Raw genomic sequence first — 19,123 nt, 5'->3', positions numbered from 1 at the left:
TAGTTATATGAGTATAGTGGACGCTCTGCGTCGGACTCACTGAGGACCCGTGGGCTTCGCCTTGGTGGTGAAAGACTTGGGAAGGAGCTGTTAGTATGGCCACACCCCTGCTTATGTAGAGGAGCGGATGGGGGTGTGGCCAGGCGAATAGGTGTGTAAAGGTGCATGTGGAGATTTATTCAGTGCATAGACTAATATAGGGATATATTCCAGTAGGACGCAGAGCATCCGCTATACTCATATAACTATGGTTATAGATATAACCGTACGTTTCATGTCAATGGCGTCATATCCCTATATCACATTGTGATTGGCTGATTGGCTCTTTAGGGCCGTGATCAGATCATGTTTGATCTTTGATCTTTTATTTGAAAATCTGCTTTTGAAGATAGACAATGGCACGCATTTGTAAAATGACCCAACTCCACTCCCCCCTTGCTAAATACTGCTCTGCTTTTTTCACTCTGTAAAAGTGTTTAGCAGCCCACAGCTACCCCTCAGCCAACTTTGGACAACAATTAATGCAAATTGTATTTGCAAATCAAAATTGCAATATGGCCTAGTCGTGCAATATCCAATTCGTCAAATGTGTGTGTCAAAATACCATTCTAGATTAAGTATTGTGGTGCTGCAGAGATGTCTACAAATCATATTCTACAGACTTGAGAAAACATCTGTTTGGTACAAATACCCGCAAAAATCATAATATGATCATTTTAATGTCTGTCAATGAAAATAAGAATAATGGCACAAAAAATATCATTCTCTACAATATTGCCAATCATATCGCAATTGATTGGCGATATTGTCAAAAGTACAAATTTACGCAATTAGATATTCTTTCCAAATCGTTCAGCCCTAATTCATATACTGTAGTGTAATCCATTCACACTAATCATAAACTTCTGTTACAAATAAGACACATTTCATGTCCTATTTGAGTATTAATTCTTTGAGTGTTTTCAGGTCCATAAAACCACATGTTTCGGAAGAGTCTCCATATGACTGTTTTTGTATATGAAACAACTCTGTGTCCTGACTAGCTGTCAGGAGAATAGCACTGGAAACAAATATATGTATAGTTTTTCTAATGTTATTTAATCCCCAATAAACTTCTTAATAATTCTCAAGTTACATGTTCACAGTTTTTTCAGGATATTGAAGAACCCCCCCATCTACCATTCTGTGTGGAGGGTTTTGGTGGAGAGAGCAGGGGGGGGGGGGAGAATGGGATTCATAGAGCCATAGTCATTAAAATAATCTGAAAATAGCAACTTGCTATCATCTGTTCTCATAGCACGGGTCAGGAGCTCTGACACCTCCAAAATTCCTCCTGTCAGGGTAGGGGGCCATTTGTATTCTCTCTCATTAGGCAATTTGACTAATGACCTGCCGTGGCCGCAGAGCTACTGAGGGACCCTGAGCCTTGCGCCCTCTCTCCGCCAGCAGCCTGAACACACACCCTCTATTGGAATGGCACAGATGGCATGCCCGGGCGACAAAATAAACTACAATATGTCTCCGAGATGCTGTCATGGCCGGGCATTATTTCTCATGTCAGAGCGGGACTAAGGGCTCTGAGTGGGCAGAGGGGGTCCTCCTCCAACTCTGTGTGTCTGCTCACCATTACCCTGAGTGGTGACAGCAGCGAGAGGGGCCCGCAACCGGAATAGCATTTTTCAGCTCTGCATAAAGATCCCATTTCAAATTTGAGAGTATATCCGTCGACAGGAGATGCATAGTGTGTGCACCGTCAAGGCCGGCTATATACTGAGACGAATGGCAACATCCATAGTTTGAATAGGAATAGGAAATTCCTCTGTTTCACCTGTTGTTGTTTTTTTATAGAATTGTCACATTGTTTCTTATTTTTTAATGGTATTATACTATAGAAGTCAATTCAGAAATAAAATGTGCAATAGTAGTTGCCTGCATGCTTAACCTACTTGCAGTTAGTCGATGGGGCTTGTGCGACTGTGTGTAGGACTTTCTCACTTCATTCAGGTGTCAGGCAGAGGATTCACCTGAATAATCATAGTGGACAGAGATCAATGCAATTCTGCTGAATTAGTGAAGTGTAAAATAAAAGTTCATCAACATTCCTAAGGTGTTCCTCTTGAGTTGTGGTTCAGGTAATATGGGGTATGCTCCATCACCCACGCATAGTCTACCATCAGTCAATGTCTGAGCACAAGTTTGTGTGTGTGTGTGTGTGTTTGTACGCGTGCGCGCGCGTGTGTGTGTGTGTACGCTCACGCGCATGTGTGCATGTGTGTTGTGAGAGAGAGTGCATATGAGTGTGTTTCTGTGTGTGTGTGTGTGTGTGTATCTACCCATGTCTGGAGGTATGTGTGTGTGCGTGTATCTACCCATGTCTGGAGGTATGTGTGTGTGTGTGTGTGTGTACCCGGTGAGATGCGATGTATGGTTGCGAGTGGGACTACTGAGGTCCTGGGTGACAGTGCATCCACCAGTAGAGGAGTGAGGGATTAGTGCTCAGCCCAGCGTACGAGGCAGCCCTTCCCGTCCTGAAACAGCCATTCATCTGCGCCCAGGGGCTGGAGATGACAATGCAGCCATTGCTCACCGCACCTGACGGAGCCATTAATAAGGCAATGATCCACACGGGGCCCGTGCTGACTCCGTTCTTTACACTACCATCCCTCAAGCCGCGGGGTCTTCCTCACTTAACACCCCTGTGCTCGTTGCCATCGTCATCATCATCATCGTTGCCACCACCATCATCATCATCATCATCATCATCATCGTCGCCACCACCACCATCATCATCATCATCATCAGTGTAATTAGTTTAATTTTAGTCATGAAGCCATAATTCCAGATGTTTCAGAATTCACAGCATTTGGATACTCTACTTGATACAAACTAAGTACCAAATTCCCAGTACACCAGTGCAGGCATGCCTTAATGGACTGGTAGTCTGGCTGTTTGAAGAAGTAGAGCATGCTTCATATTGGGATCCCCAGCCAGGAGATTAAATTAACATTATTTTTGCCGTTTGCACCTCCAGATTTGTCCCTGGTATGGTATCCATTTCTTGCCTAGTGCAATCTTCCCCCACGCCCTCCATTTGTCTGGCTGTAAGATAGCCTCCCCAGTGCGGCTGGTGGAGCGGGAATACAAAGTGAGATCTGATTTGAAATGTAACCCTTGAACAATAAAGAAGCTCTCCGACCTTCAATGCTATACATTCATCTGTCTGTTCCATACAGATCCATCAACGGCCACAATCTTTCCTTCCCATTGCTGGCTATCGATTCAAATGAATACCCCCGCCTACCTCTTCTGCCCGTTGGATCTCCCTCCATACATAGTAGCACATGTTTATTCACTTGTTTTTATGGGCATAAACAAGCCATCATATCCATCCAATCACCCAGACCTGCTGCTCCAGCCTAGATAGCCCTACGTCCAGAGCTGTTGCTAAACAGCTGGATGTTCAATTGTTCAGGCTGAGTGGAAATGTGGGCCGGAGCCTTAGCCTCTCATCCCTCTTTAGGTTTTTAATGCCACACATTTACTCTGGGAGGTGGTAGTTTGAGGAGCCATGGAGCAACTGAATAGGCCTCGGCGAAGGTCATGCTTTGATTACAGAGCTCCCATTGTAGCACACAGGCGTGGAGAGTGAGGAGCGGTGGATCTGTGTTGCAGCCTGGGGAAGAAAACGAGTCACATAAGTGTCAAAATGAAGGATATGTAAAAAAAATACCATCGTTTTAAATGCTGCTATTAAGTGCAAACGAAAGGGGGGGGGGGGAGTGTCCCGTCCAAGAGACGATGACTCACGAACAGCCCTGGGTTCCATTTGTGAGTTCCTTCTCCTGTGCCAGCGGCATGATGGACTGTAGGTAAAAGCACACCGGTTGGGAAGCCTGGCCTCTTGATAGTTGGAGCTCTCATCGAAGCCAAGTCTTGTGCCTCCAGATTTGGAGTTTTTTTTCTTTTAACCCTTTCACTACCACACTACCAAATGGTTAACTCTTTCACTGCGACAATACAGAAGGTTAACCCTTTCACTGCCACACGACAAATGGTTAACCCTTTCACAACCACGCTACAGAAGGTTAACCCTTTCCACTACCACACTACAGACGGTTAACCGTGGTAGTGAAAGGGTTAACCGTCTGTAGCGTGGTAGTGAAAGGGTTAAAAATGAAGCAGAGCAGCTGTAGTCTCTCCGCCCTCAGTTTGGAACGAGGGGCTTTGTGTCCTCTGTCACCCCAGTGTTCATTATTTGGGCCCTAATGTATTTTATAAGGGGCTGCTCTGCTCTCTAGCCTGACAGTCGTGACACGTTGATTCCAGTGCACAGTGCATGCAGTACGGGGGTTACACCATTAATAATCAACTGGCAGCCATCACACCGTTTTAACCACGATCATTATGATAAAGGGCATACACTTAATTACAGGCCTGCTTAATTATAGCTCTGTTGAAGCTCGTTTGTTTGGTCAAATGCTAATTATACCACCCCGCTCTTGGCAAGTCCTCATTTCAATCCACTTTTTGCCCCGCTGAACAGCGCCGTGGCTTATTTTCATGCAAATTTGATATCCGGTGAATGTTTTTGTCTCTCCCCTCTCTCCCCGCTTTCCTTGTGTAGAAGCGCGGGCGTGTCTTTGTTTTGGAGGTGAACATCTCACAGACAAGACAGGATCAGGAATAATCAAGAGTAATTAAAGTGGAAGATGGGTGGGACGGGTTGGGTGAAGGAGAGAGTGGAGGTGCTCATATACAGCAGAGAATAAAAAGCCTTTCATCTTCTCTCCATAACGAGAATAGGGGGGGGGGGGGGGGGGGGGTCAGATATTTCATACTGCAGCATTTAGTCCTATTGAAATATTCAGAATGAAGAATACGTAGTACTTATTTTTGTGTTGTGTGTTATTATTATTTGTATTATTAATTTGTATAATTTTTTGCCCGTTTGCAGCAATGGATGATGTGCCCTTTGTGATCTCTGAACAATTCCACGAGCCACCGTCCACCATCAGCAAGGTCAGTGTTGTTGTTGAAATGATCAACTTTGCAGTAAAATATTTGTTTTACATCTTGCATATCATTGGTCATAGTATTCACACTTTTGTATGCTGTAACCACTTGTCAGTAATAGACTCATGATGTGTGCAATGTTCACCAGTGATATTAGTGCTACTGTAGTTCACTCCATCCTCAGAGTAACGGAGGTCATGAACTCAGTTCTCAGTCCTCTTCACTTCACTTCTCTTCTCCTCTCCTCTCCTCTCTGCTCATCTCCCCTTCTCTCCTCTCTGCTCATCTCCCCTTCTCTCCTTTCCTCTCCTCTCCTCTAATCTCCTCTTCTCTCCTCACCTCTCCTGTCCTCTTCTCTTCACTTCTCCTCTCCTCTCCACTCCTCTCCAGTACAGACTGAGTAATGAATGCGTGCAGTCAGGCAGAGCTGGCTCAATGCAGTCCATTTGGCTGGCTGGCGGCGGTTGTCACTATAGCCCCGTTTGTATTGACACAGAGAGGGAGAGGATTAACGATTTTAAGCATGCTTACTTAGCCATGAGCCTAACCGCCATGTTTCTTGTGTTTTTTTCTTCTTCTTCTTCTTCTTCTTCTCCCTGCTTTTGATTTCAGATGCAGCGAGTCAATTTAATGGGCATTACGATCAAATCCCTGGCAGAGATCGAGGAGGAAGTGAGTCGGGGCCGTAACGCTCGGCTGCCGCGGACGCCGCTGGGCCGGCATGCAAAGCAAACGGTCTTGGGGTTGTAATTAAGTGTCGGAGACAGCGAGGCCCCTGTTGGCTCCACTAAGCCCAGATTGAATAAAAACATGGCCAGGGCCAAGGCAGCCGTTCTCTCTTAAAAGGCTTTGTCTCTCGTTCCAAAACACTTGACTTTTATTCCCCCAATTGTTCTCTGAAACAGCTGGGTCTGATGTCTCTCATAGTGCTTTGGATATTCAGGAGGTGTAATTGTTTTGAAATTATGCACATGGCCTCCTATTCTGCTTGTTAACCATTTTGGTAAAAGGTTTTAATTAGCTTGATCTCGCTTACTCCATAGTAACGTTAAGAGAGGAGAGATCATGTAGAGTTTACATAAAGTAAATAAAAGCTAACAGTGCCCCCCCTGTTTGTCATGAAGCACTGTGGGCTGCAAACTATAATAGGGAGAAAAGTATGTGTGTATAGTATCTGCTCTACAGAAACGATGTGTTTGTGTTAGAAAGAGAGTTTGTGTGTGTGTGTGTGTGTGCATGCGTGTGTGTGTGTGCGTGCGTGCGTGTGTGTGTGTGTGCAATTGTGAATGTTTACGCATGCGTTTTGTGCGTTCCTTTGTGTGTATGTGTGCATGTGTTTGTGTGCATTAAAGAGAGTGACACCCCCCCCTCTCTCTCTCATTAGCGCGGTATCTTGGTATCAGAACTGCCAGGAAGTGACAGACCACTGTAAAAGAACAGGTGCCGGTGGTTTTTGAGACGTGTTACAGAGCAAACACACTCTCATCAAACCGTGTGTCTGTTCTGCACTCTGGCTCTGTCTACTGTCACATGCTATAGAAATCACACACAGTCGCCATCTTGTCATTTGGTCATCCGGATGGAGCTCATTGTCAGCCCAGGTGGTAATGGTGTGTGTGTGTGTGTGTGTGTGTGTGTGTGTGGCCAGGACGGTCTACTGATGGAGACAGTCTGGCAGCTCGTCCCGTCGGCTTGCTCTCCTCTCCTCTCCTCTCCTCCTTTCAAGAGAGTGTGATTAGCAGCAGGACACATGGCGAGCGGAGCTGAGGAAAGGGAAGGGAGAGGGGTGCGAGAAATCATTAATTACCGCCGCGCCGGAGCTGATGAAGTAAATGTGAGATAGTGTAACACACAGGATTTAGTGAAGTGGACGACAGCACAAGATTAATGGTGGGGCCAGGCTGATGAGGATGAAGCCACTGCTTAGCTTGATAATTAGTTTCCAAGTGGAAGCATCCCTCACCATTGTGTTATTTTTACTTCTATTATCCCACTATGATATCTCTGGGAGCAAGGGGGGGGGGGGGGTTACAGTAGTAGTCAGTGATATTGTTTTTCAGCTTCTAGTTGTACACCAATATGAAGGACGTCAGAAACATTGCTTGTAGTAAACGGGGAAATATTTTGTGCTTTATATGTTTTTGTTTATTTAAATGTAAACATGATTATGTTTCATACATGTTCCAGGATGAAGCGTGTATCCTCTATTGTTAACCATGGATTAGTCTAAATACAACTTTGTTTTCTGCAGAATGGGTTTGATGTGGTTAATTACCAGTATGACAACAGTATGGTGCGATTGAAGCACACAGTAAGACCTGCTCCATGTGTCTTGTACTTTTAGGAATTCAGAAATTCCTCCCTTTGTATCCTGTTGTCCAGCAGAGGTCACTGTCAGTGTTCTGTTAAAGCAGGATCCTTTTCCACCCCTTCAAGAAAGAGAGGTTCTCTCTTCACAAGAATTTAATTGACTAATTCCTAATTCCATTAAAATAAATACATTCATGAGAGAGACGTACTCTCCAGTATTAAAACACATGCACATGTAATTGAGGAAAACTGTTGTAATGGACAGACACAGTTGTAGATAAGACCGTTTTCTAACAGGCATCACTTAAGCCCATGTGTCTCAGATGATGTTGGTTCCAGCAATTAGGCTTTCTTTTCATTTCCCAAATGACTCGCAAAACTTGCGGATGTTATAATTGCTTTTAGCCACGCATATCTAATTTGTGTCTTTTTAAGTGTTAATTAGTAAGCGATTTAAAGTGACGTCTTTATGTAGTTTGCACCGCTGAAAAATGTTGTTGGCGGCTGGCTAATGATTTTCAGAGGGAGTGTGTGAGAGATAGTGTGTGTGTGTGCCAGGGTGGATAGAACTCTGTAGCACATGACAAGATTTTCATTAGCACCTTTAGCATGTGCTGGCTTTTCAGCATTTTTTGTGTGTATCTGTAACCAGTGTGTGTACATATCCTATGCGTGTTTGAACGCATTTGTATATGTGTGGGTGCCATGAAGCTATATGTGTGCATGCGTGTGTGTGTTCTCATTTGAATGTATGGATGGAAGCCCAGTACGTAGTGTATACTTGTGGCGTGTGAGAGGTGAGACAGTGTGTGTGTGTGTGTGTGTGTGTGCGTGCGTGCATGTGTGTGAGAGAGAGAGAGGGAGAGAGAGCTCCAAATAGAGGTGGAATTAATGAAGACAACATGTCACATGTTCTTGGTGGTGGAAGCAGAGACAGGAAATGAGGCTGGGCTCATCTGGGTGACTGCCGCCCGTGTTCTAGGGTGTCACTGTCCTGTCAGCCCCTGTGTAAAAGTGGCAGACAGTGATACATGCTCTCCCTGATAACACCCCATTCCCCCATCCATCATCCACACACACACACACATATGATTATTTATTTACTGAGCCAGATGTTGAAACTGAATTTTCTTCACCCTGTTTGTGTGTGTGTGTGTGTGTGTGTATGGCTTAAAATCCTTTACTAACTGGTTTGTGATATGTGACACGTTTGTGTGACTTGTGCAGCGTCCTTCAAGTCCTCGTGTAGTTAGTTGAGGCTGAGGGAGACGACTGGATTCCAGCCACTGTGGTTCAGGCAGCGTCGCCTGTAGATTTGGAAACTTATTTAGGTGATCATGCAGCATCCCCTAGTGCTGTGTGTGAGTACTACAGTACATCTCCATAGCATGATGGAATGATCATTAATGTCCATGCATGTTCATCTGTGCGATTATCTCAAAATATCCCCTCCTTGCTCCCACACCATCGTTTGCCGTTCATCAATAATACAATCACTCAAAGATAAGATCACTAACACGCTTTAATCCAACAAACTGATCGATGACCCGCATTGTGAGTTAATCAATAAACCTAATAGAACTACTATACTTTATATAGCTGTTCTCTGACTGAAGGCATATGAATGTCTTTATTTTGTGTCCATTATGTTGACAAAAAAAGGAAATACAATGCTTATTGCCGAATTCATGAACAATAATTGTCAAGAAATGTTAGGTTTCAACTAAGGATTTGCCATTTGTATGCCCAACACCTTTAGAATTGTGAAGTATAACATTGTTATCAGTCTTCAGAGGTCTGTTGATGTTGACTGTCTCAAACAGCCATTACCAATGTGTCTTTTGTCCTCTCCCCATGACAATGTACATTCACATAATAGGTTTTATTAATTTATTAACCCTTTCAGGTGCAAGCTTTTTGGAAGGTATTAGAATGTTCATTAAAATTATTAGAATGTTCATTCAAATTATACCGCTCTACAGCTATCATTGTGATTGGAATGTTCAGTTCTAAAAATGTTAATCTCACATGTAGCATAACTATAACTGAGTAATTACCTGATAATATTTAGAAATGGGTGCGACATAATTTAAATGTGAACTAAATGTGATATATTAGCTGTATAGCTAACATGTATCAAATGTAATGATTTGAATTATGTCGCACCCACTGCGCAACATATTTTAATGCATAATTGAATGCAATTATAACACAATGTTATAATAACACAGATGTTTGATTGATTGATTGAAAATTGTATAGATTGCAGAATGGGTACAATACAGTACATCGCAATACACACAATTGTTAAGGGGATGCAGACCAGAGAAAGACTTTCGTCTTGTTTACATCAGGGTCCCCCATTTTCAATTCATCATAACATTTATGACATACACGACATACAGATATACAGTACTGTTACATCCAGACATTTATGACATACAAGATATACAAATATAGTTTCTAAAAGAGAATATATACATTTGAGGGGGAAGAAACTGTACATTGGGGGGGGGGGGGGTTTGGACATTTACTGGGGCCAGTTCCGAATTGCAGCCTTCCGTAGGTGCTCTTTGAGAGCGGTTTTGAAGGTGGGTAGGGATTCACATTATTTTACAGCTGTGGGTAGGGCGTTCCATATTGTTGTGGCATAATTGCGAAAAGTGTTTAGTCCCTTGTCTGAGCCGAATCTGGGTTTAACATGATTTGTGGAGCTCCCTCTGGTGTTGTGGTCGTGGTATTCACTGACCTTTGGGAAGTATTTTGACATGTACAGGGGTATCTTAGTGGTATCGTATCTTGTAGACCAGGCCCATTGCGAGTTGCTGTACTCTGTCGTCTACTCTAAGCCATCCTAGGTTGTCAAAATGGGCAGGGGTGAGGTGGGTTTTAGGAGTACGGTCAAGCAGTAGTCTGACCAGTCTGTTTTGTGATGTGTAATCTTGTTTTTAGTGCCTTTGAGGTGCTTTGGTACCATGAGGTGCAAGCATAGTCGTAGTACCCTTGAATGAGTGCTCCTGTTAGAGTCTTCAGTATGCATGAATGCAAAAAAAAGTGCATTGTTACTAAACAAACCATTAACTCAATCAGAGCCAATCACATAAAAAGTCAGGTTATATCGCCAACGGTTGAGCGCAAAAACCAGAGAAAAGTCTCGTTTTCATCGTTTTTTCTTTTATTCGATTTTAATATCCTATACAGTCTCACGGACCTCTGTGTATCATCGGGACTCATTCGGAGACTCCGAGATTGCAATGCCAGCCGAATCCTGCTAGGTGGCAGTATCGCCTAACCTTTGAAACCTTATTTCACACTGTGTGTTACATTTTATATACATGGTCCGGGCGGAGAAATGGTACCCGGGCAAGTGAAAGGCTTCATTCGAGCCACTTGGAACGTGTCCAGCACACTTCATGCATAGTTTCTCCCATTTCATGTCAGGGACCCGATGGACATCAATACTGGAAATCGCGATCAGACAATTGAAATATTATTTTTGCAATACCTCCTAGCAAAGGTAAGGATATGACATCAACCCTACTTTGATCCTACAATGATTTCACATCGATCACAACGATCATATGTTACGTACTCCAAAACGTATGCCATTGCTGACGATCAGAGCATCACCCCTTTGATGCCTTCATTGATGACACAATACCTATTATATACCTTTGATTTGGACATAGTATCATGTCCAGGCGAGCAACCCGAACGACTTTCGCAAAATGCTCCATAACTCAGCTTCCAGGAATTAGCCCGGATCACTCTGAAACTATACAATATTCACCACGGGATAACACGCAAACGTATACATGAAATTTTTTTTTTTACATGTTGGACGAGAGATAGTGACTGTCAAATGAGCCATAGTATTGTCTCCATAGCTATAATATAGAATATAGATATAGCTCTGCAAACATCGATTCGTGACACATTGTGAAAATTTCTATCTTTTAAAGCGTAGCCCATTGACCACAGGGATGGGGATACACGCTGGCACTGAATGAGTTAATGGCTATAGCCACTGTTTCCTTTGGTCCTCAATATTGCTTTCTTCATCCCTCTTTGAGTCCAAATTGTGTGAAAATGTTCCAGCTCCCACATTTAGTTAGTAGTCACGCATAACGTGTTTGTCCAAAACATATACTTCTATTTACAAGGGAGTAATGAGAAAACAATTTTATAAATGCTATTTTTGTCCCTGTTCTGCCCTACATTTTAAAACTGCCACGTAGGCGGAGACAGGGGTGCAGTCATGCACACACGCGGTTACACGCCGTGTTACTAGATCACTGAGGCAGAAGTACGCGCAATCGCGCACGGATGTGTACTCACGTGTACGCGGACACAAAAATGCGCTCTACCCATAACAAAAGTGCGTCTTCAACCACGCCCCCGCCCGCAAATACAAACAGATATAAACAGATCATTTGACAACAGTATCATGTTCCTACCTCCAACGCCCGCGCCCCCCACAACAGAGACAGCTGTCCTGCCACTCCACAACAAGGCAAGTAACCGCATTTAAAACAGCTTTTCTTTTTTCTAGTCTATAGGCCCTAATGTATTTGTCCAGATTGACTAAGGTAGGCTATTTGCCTGTTTGTTTCTCTTGAAATAAATAATCGTGGCACTGGAAATAATCATGTTTTAATTCAATGTGATCACTGATTAATCTTGTACTGACAAAATGCAGATATATTCTTACAAAGAAATGTATTTGCCATGCAATCACATTGGAAGAATAATAATACAATCATTCAGTACATTGGAATACTGACAAAGCCATACTTGGTAATTTACTGTACAACTGGGTTAGGACATTTGTAGGGGCCAGTTTCGAATTGCAGTCTCCCGTAGTTGTTTTTTGAGTGTTTTTGAAAGTGGGTAGTGATTCACATTCCTTTACAGCTTTGGGTAGAGCGTTCCACATTGAATCCCTGATTCCCTGCCCCCTCATCAAGTTTGGTGTGAACGATGGGTTGTGTCTGTGATTGCCATGGAATGCCATTCCATCCATAGAGGCCATTAGTGACAGTGTCATTGTCTTTTAACCATATCTGTTGACAATATAATTTCTTTATATATTGAAGGCTACATCCTGCTACCTTTTTCAGCTTCGCTATTTATAAAAAAAAAAAAAAATCTGTTCTGTGCGCATGCACGTACCCACGCGCGCACGTGCGTGCGCGCCGTGTTACCAGTTCCCATATTACCACTGCACCCCTGGGCGGAGAATGCTTGTTTCTTTGTATGTACCTTTTACAGGCTTTTTGATGTTAGAAATGTATGTTTACATCCAGGCCATAAGGGGGCAGTGTTTCTCCACATGTCACTCCTCATGTACACTACCCAACTACCACAAAGCAGTTTTCACAATGTCAACTAAATGTGATTCTCTTTCCTATAAGCAATGCATCTTTGTTTCATACTGTGTGCAAATCTATGGTTGTATTGCATTATTTGTCATCAATGTATTACTGTAACACTCGTAATTCATAAGCCTCAAGATGTAGTAGTAGTTTATTCAGTCATCATCTCACACACAATACAATATGCACAATCATTTAACAATATTTGATTTTACAGTGACTGAAAAGGTACAGACTGAAGCATAATGCTTATACATGCCTGTCCTATATTCTTAACAAAATTAAGACTCAAACGGTATTCTAAAAGAAAATAGCAAAAAACAGTATTATTCACCGTTGTAGTTTTCAAAAATAGCTTTACAAACCATTTTCAAACCAAAAGCAAATTACTCATTACTCACTGTATATCTGCATTGTTCCACAAGTTAACCCCAATAATAGAAATACACCTCCTTTTAATCCCTTTCTTAGATTTTTGAACAGTACATTTACAAATATCTGTCAAATCATATTTTCTTTCATGTATTGAAAAAAACCTTTGCACCCCGTCCGGGAGTAACTATAGTAATATACTGTAGGATGTTACTATCTGTGTATTTATTTAGAGAATATAGTTCACTACATCTCTGTGTGTTCTGCTCTCTCCTTGCAGTATCAATACAACTTCTGCATGGAGCGAAGCACTGCCCCGCAGCTTCCCACCCGGCCCACTCAGCACTGAGAGAACCCACTCAGTCAGCACTGCCCCGCAGCTTCCCACCCGGCCCACTCAGCACTGAGAGAACCCACTCAGCACTGCCCCGCAGCTTCCCACCCGGCCCACTCAGCACTGAGAGAACCCACTCAGCACTGCCCCGCAGCTTCCCACCCGGCCCACTCAGCACTGAGAGAACCCACTCAGTCAGCACTGCCCCGCAGCTTCCCACCCGGCCCACTCAGCACTGAGAGAACCCACTCAGTCAGCACTGCCCCGCAGCTTCCCACCCGGCCCACTCAGCACTGAGAGAACCCACTCAGTCAGCACTGCCCCGCAGCTTCCCACCCGGCCCACTCAGCACTGAGAGAACCCACTCAGCACTGAGAGAACCCACTCAGTCAGCACTGCTCCACAGCTTCCCACCCGGCCCACTCAGCACTGAGAGAACCCACTCAGCACTGAGAGAACCCACTCAGTCAGCACTGAGAGAACCCACTCAGCACTGAGAGAACCCACTCAGCACTGAGAGAACCCACTCAGTCAGCACTGCCCCACAGCTTCCCACCCGGCCCACTCAGCACTGAGAGAACCCACTCAGCACTGAGAGAACCGAACCCACTCAGCACTGAGAGAACCCACTCAGCACTGAGAGAACCCACTCAGTCAGCACTGCCCCGCAGCTTCCCACCCGGCCCACTCAGCACTGAGAGAACCACGCAGACGGGGGCACTGTCGACGCACAACAAGGTGCAATACACCTTGGAATAATTTGCGCATTTAATAAATGTGAAACACTTTTAGATGCAAAATTGTACCGCTTCATTATGACAATTACATAAATATTGTATTATTGTTACTTGAATGAATTCCAGTTGAATGCTTAAATTACATGTTGCATTTGTTTATGCTGAATCAATGACATTTGCTTCAGATTCAGTACATTGAAATCAGTAGATTCTTAGAGGGGAATTGATAGTGAAGTTATTTTTCTCTGTTTCTCTTACTCTGTAAGTGCCAGCACTCAAATAGGCCGACGTCGTTGTGCTTGAAGTGTGAACTTTCCTTGGGTGTCCTGCACTGCCCTGGCAATGACAGGACATTGTAGGACAGCAGTATGAATAGTAATTCAATGATTTATGTATATGACCTAAATGGTTGCATGTTGTATGACCTAAATGGTTGCATGTTGTATGTTATAGATAAAGAAATATTAAAAGAAATGTAATTAAAATAAATAAAATGAGCCATGACCTCCATTGTTTTCCCATTTGGCTGATCTAAATAACGGGTGTTCTGACTTCAGCGTGTAGCAGTGATTGAGAGACCATGGGGAGCACATCCCTCTTGACAGCCCCAGTCAGGTAGTCCCCTACCGTACCCCGTGGTGTTCACGTTCCGGCAGCACCTTTCCATCACACAGTTCATCATGAGCAGCGTGCAGCAAGACTGAACAGACCTCAGAGACATCACCCACCCACTCACTTACAGTACCTCAACATCCTGAAGTCTTTAAAGGGGGGTGCCATTCCGTTTCAGATGAGAGACATGTTATTCCTATTATGCCTTAGGATAGTTCGATTTGTATTTATGCATTTACCACATTTACACACAGTCACGGGACAAGGGGAAAGAGTTTATCCCACCCCCTAATCTATGATGGCATGCTGATGTATATAGCTCCATGAAGAATGGACTTAAATGACATTGTCACACAGTATCGTGGGAGATTTTCTGTGGATAAGAATACATTTAAAAAAAAAAAATTGGATGACTGGACTCGAGTGCGTAGCGGTACTATGGGTTAAACTCACTCTCACCCTTAAAAGACACAGACACGTTACAAAGCAGTGAGTTCACTTCCTGGTATAGCGGTCCGTGCTGTTGCCCGCGGTGTGGGAGACCACGGGTTCGAAACTCCCTCTGGGCATCGAAGTTTAAGGTGACGATGTCACAACCGTTACATATATATATAATATATGTATGTGTATATATATAGATAAAGAAATATTAAAATAAATGTAATTAAAATAAATCAAATGTGCCTGTCCAAGTAAAAAATGGGAGGGGGGGGAGAATAAAAATGTTATAAGACCATAAAGTCGGTCTCTCACTCAGCATCCATGACATGACATCACACAAAGTAGAGTCCTTATTTTGTGGTTTCTATCTTTGGCAGAAAGTTGTTAATGTTCACAAATCCTGATAAAACTGTAGGCTATACATTTAAATTTAGCTGTATTTCCCTTTTAACAAGTTAACAGTAAACAGTCTGTGTTACACAATTTTGCCCCAAAGTATAGTTTGTACCAAAACATCACTGTTTCGGCGCACCCAAGGGCCTGCTCTTCAGTCAAAGTCAAACTGTGTTCTCAATCATTCTCATACGATCAGAATCTATTTGCACATCTCCGAAGGCCTAATTAGTCTCAGAAACACATCCATGTGTTAATTTCCCCACTGTTAATTAGACTTGCCTGCTAAGTTTGTAAATTCATGAAATCAAATCCAAAAACTCCTAATGGCTTTCGTTAATCGCAGGTGTTTAACGATGTGTGCAACAGATGACACCCTGTGAGAGTTTTCTCTGCTGTGCTGCTGTTGAAACCCGAGCCACAGACAGTGTGAAGAAGCCTCTGGCGAGGGAGCCTGTTCCACCAAGCTGATTCATGAAGGTGACACCCATGTCAGTGATGCCCTGGAGCACAGCGACAGCCTCAGACAGCCCCCCCCCTCGCTACTGTACACAACGCAGACTAGGCCCCGACTACGCCATATATTATATACTATATTATATACTCCATTATTCACTTGGAAAGACTTCCATACCGGTACATGTGCTCAAAACAAAGTATTTTCTTCTGCAGTTGTTGAGTCCCTAATTTCAACTGAGATGATGTTCGCCGTGAGGCAATTATGGATTGTGCTTTTGATTAATAATCTACAGTGTATAAAACCGTACATCAGTATGCATCAGAGTACAGTATGCATACTATGCATACAGTATGCATACTCAATTTCACTATGAATTGGAAAATGGGGGACCCTGATGTAAACAAGACAAACGTCTTTCTCTGGTCTGCATCCCCTTAACAATTGTATGTATTGAGCCGTACTGTATTGTACCCATTCTGCAATCTGTTAAATAAAGTTTTCATTCATTCATTCAGTATAGGAGTTGGTTATGTAGTGTCGGGGCATCTGAGATGGACCGCAGTTGGAGCCTGGTACTTGCTCTGCACGGGTCAGATGTGGCGTTTAGACTGTAGCTAGCGACTTAGAGGTTTTGCGGGCAGGGCTTACTGCTGGTGAGGTCGGGAGCACGGCCAAACCCACCAGATGGGCAGTGCACAAGCTAGCTCTCTGAACCACAGCTCCTCCCATCGCCGCCCCTTAAGAAAAGCTGCCTCAGATGGTTTCACTTCTACATCAGCTCCACTTTATGATATAGAAAATAATAAAGCCATTCAGAGACCGTGTTGTAAAAATGGAAAACAGAAAAGGCCTTCATTTTCATGTCTAAGCGATGCAGTAATCGAGAGGCTATTTAGTGGAGTAGTTTTGTGATGTTGTGTATCTAAGTAACACATATTGTGGATCTGTTTAAAGAAAATATAATATTCTTAACGTCTTTGCCATGGCTGAGATAGTGGACAGACTCGTCAGTCCCTGTTACATTTACATGATAGGCTTGTTGACGTTGAGCTGAACTGCAGAGCAGCACTTCAAAGCCCCGCCCTCTGCCGCGGCTGCCAGATGTCCCGTGGTCATTTTTAAACTCACACCCCGGAGCATGACATGCAGCAGTGTGTAAGCATGTAGACAGAGGTGGATGGGCCGCTTGGAAATTGGAAAAGGAAGCTTGTATTTATGAGGTGGTTTGAGGTGCTGTGTTAAGATGGGCTTAGCCTGCCACTCTTCCCCCTGACAGCCCTTTTCCCCCTGAGCGCGGTTGACCAGAGAGAGGGAGGTGAAGGAGTGAAGGCAGGAGGCCTGTCAAAGCAAGGCCTAGACTCAGACCTAGACCCATTGTATCTGACCTGGCAGGTTGTTGATATAGCGGCCGATCCTGGCTTCAGCCTCCAATATGTCCAGAAGGAAGCACATGGAGGGAACCTTTTATTCCACTGGGTGTTGTAGGGGCTGGGCTTCAGCTGATGTGCTGTATGTTAACCCCTTCACTGTTAACTCTGTACTGTGGTAGTGAAAGGCTTAACCTTCTGTAGTGTGGTAGTGAAAGGGTTAACCTTCTGTAGTGTGGTAGTGAAAGGGTTAACCATTTGTCGTGTGGCAGTGAAAGGGTTAACCGTCTGTATTGTTGTCGCAGTGAAAGGGTTAACCATTTGTCGTGTGGTAGTGAAAAGGTTAAGCCATATTCCCTTGCCAGTGTTCTTCATCATCAGGAGTCTTCTGTTCCTCACGTTGCCTTTACAGCAGGGTGCATCTCATTTTCAAATGGGCAGGGTTACCAGCAGTTAAGGGCTGATTTGGAATCAGATTCGAATGGCGCACACAGTGGAAATGTGGAAATGGTTTCATATGAGCATTTATGTTCACCCATGTCCAAATTCTATTTCCTGGAACAATTTCTGGGTGGGTTATAAAACATATGAGCAACAGATAAAAGATGAAGTGTCTGGCGAGTGCATTTCGGAGGTATTGGGAGCTACAACTTAATGTTAAATCTATTTCAATGGGAAGGTATTTTTCCAAGGCAGTGGATGGAACTCAAGGTGTGGGGGTCAATGGAAAGTCACTGCGAGCCACAGAAGATGAGAAAAACATTTGATAAAAGAAGGGATAGCGCAGACATTTACTGTATATGCTGCCTATTGGTTGCAGTTGACTCCAAAGTCTCTTGGCATACTGTGACCTCACCGACTTGTCAGGCAGTGGGACGTCTCGAAGTCTCGCGTCTCTGTCGCGTTGTTGTGATGTCATCAAGCAGTGGAATGTCCCACGGAGAGTCAGAGGGCGAGGTTGAGCGTGTGGTCCTCCTCCCGGTGCAGCTATACCTTAACCGGTTGGTAGTGTGGCAGTGAAAGGGTTAACAAGCCCCAAGTGGACTCAGGGGGAGCAGCACATCAAAACCATCTTGTCTTACCTCAGCCAGAGGTAAGATAAGTGATGCCACAAAGCAGGGATATCCTCCCTGCAGCAAGACTCTCTCTCTCTCTCTCTCTTTCTCCCCCTCTCTCTCTCTGCCACGGCGGCCAGCCCATGTGAGTCAAATTATTGTAATTGAGCAAGGACGGAGCGGGGTGTGAGGTGATCTCTCTCTCCACCCCACCCCTCTCTCTCTCTGATATTTCACTCCACATGTTGTGTGAGATGACCAGCAAGGTTTTTTTTTTTCCTCTTGGGAAAGTACTATATAAAGTGCCTGTAACACAGAAATCAATTAACTCCTTTCAAGTCAGATCAAAGGCCCAATACACCATGTCCAGGCCTTTCCACTGCAACCTGTGGGACAATTACCTCTGGCCCTTGGTCAGCGCCCCGGATTGGACAGATGGGAGGGAGGTTGCTGCCACTGGTCTCATGCAAGTGAAGTAGTCGTAAACAAGGCTGATGTGATTGGATAGAACTTATACTAGCAACACTACTACTTAGCCACCGCTTTAGCAATAACCCACGGAGGCGGGTGAACATCTAATGTAGCCTACTATCACCCCAAACTTGGGATGCACTGCCGATGAAAAGCTCCATTGGTATCGGTTAGTTTGTATTT

The 19,123-nt window shown here is 44.0% G+C and overlaps 1 protein-coding gene across 1 annotated transcript in view; it reads left to right on the top strand.

Moving 5' to 3' along the window:
* Positions 1 to 13,430, top strand: part of mvb12bb (multivesicular body subunit 12Bb) — a 170,745-nt gene extending 157,315 nt beyond the window's left edge. The window contains exons 8-10 of the mRNA XM_084307836.1: positions 4,955 to 5,019; positions 5,626 to 5,685; positions 13,351 to 13,430. Of these exons, the coding sequence (XP_084163962.1) occupies positions 4,955 to 5,019; positions 5,626 to 5,685; positions 13,351 to 13,419 (194 nt within the window). The 3' untranslated portion in view covers positions 13,420 to 13,430. The remainder of the gene's footprint in view (positions 1 to 4,954; positions 5,020 to 5,625; positions 5,686 to 13,350) is intronic.
* Positions 13,431 to 19,123: the final 5,693 nt, after the last annotated feature.

This window comes from Notolepis coatsorum (genome assembly GCF_963971535.1).
Source record: "Notolepis coatsorum genome assembly, chromosome: 1".
NCBI classification, from domain to species: Eukaryota; Metazoa; Chordata; class Actinopteri; order Aulopiformes; family Paralepididae; genus Notolepis; species Notolepis coatsorum.
Note: the sequence above shows the minus strand (reverse complement) of the source record. Positions and strands in the feature narration are given on the sequence as shown.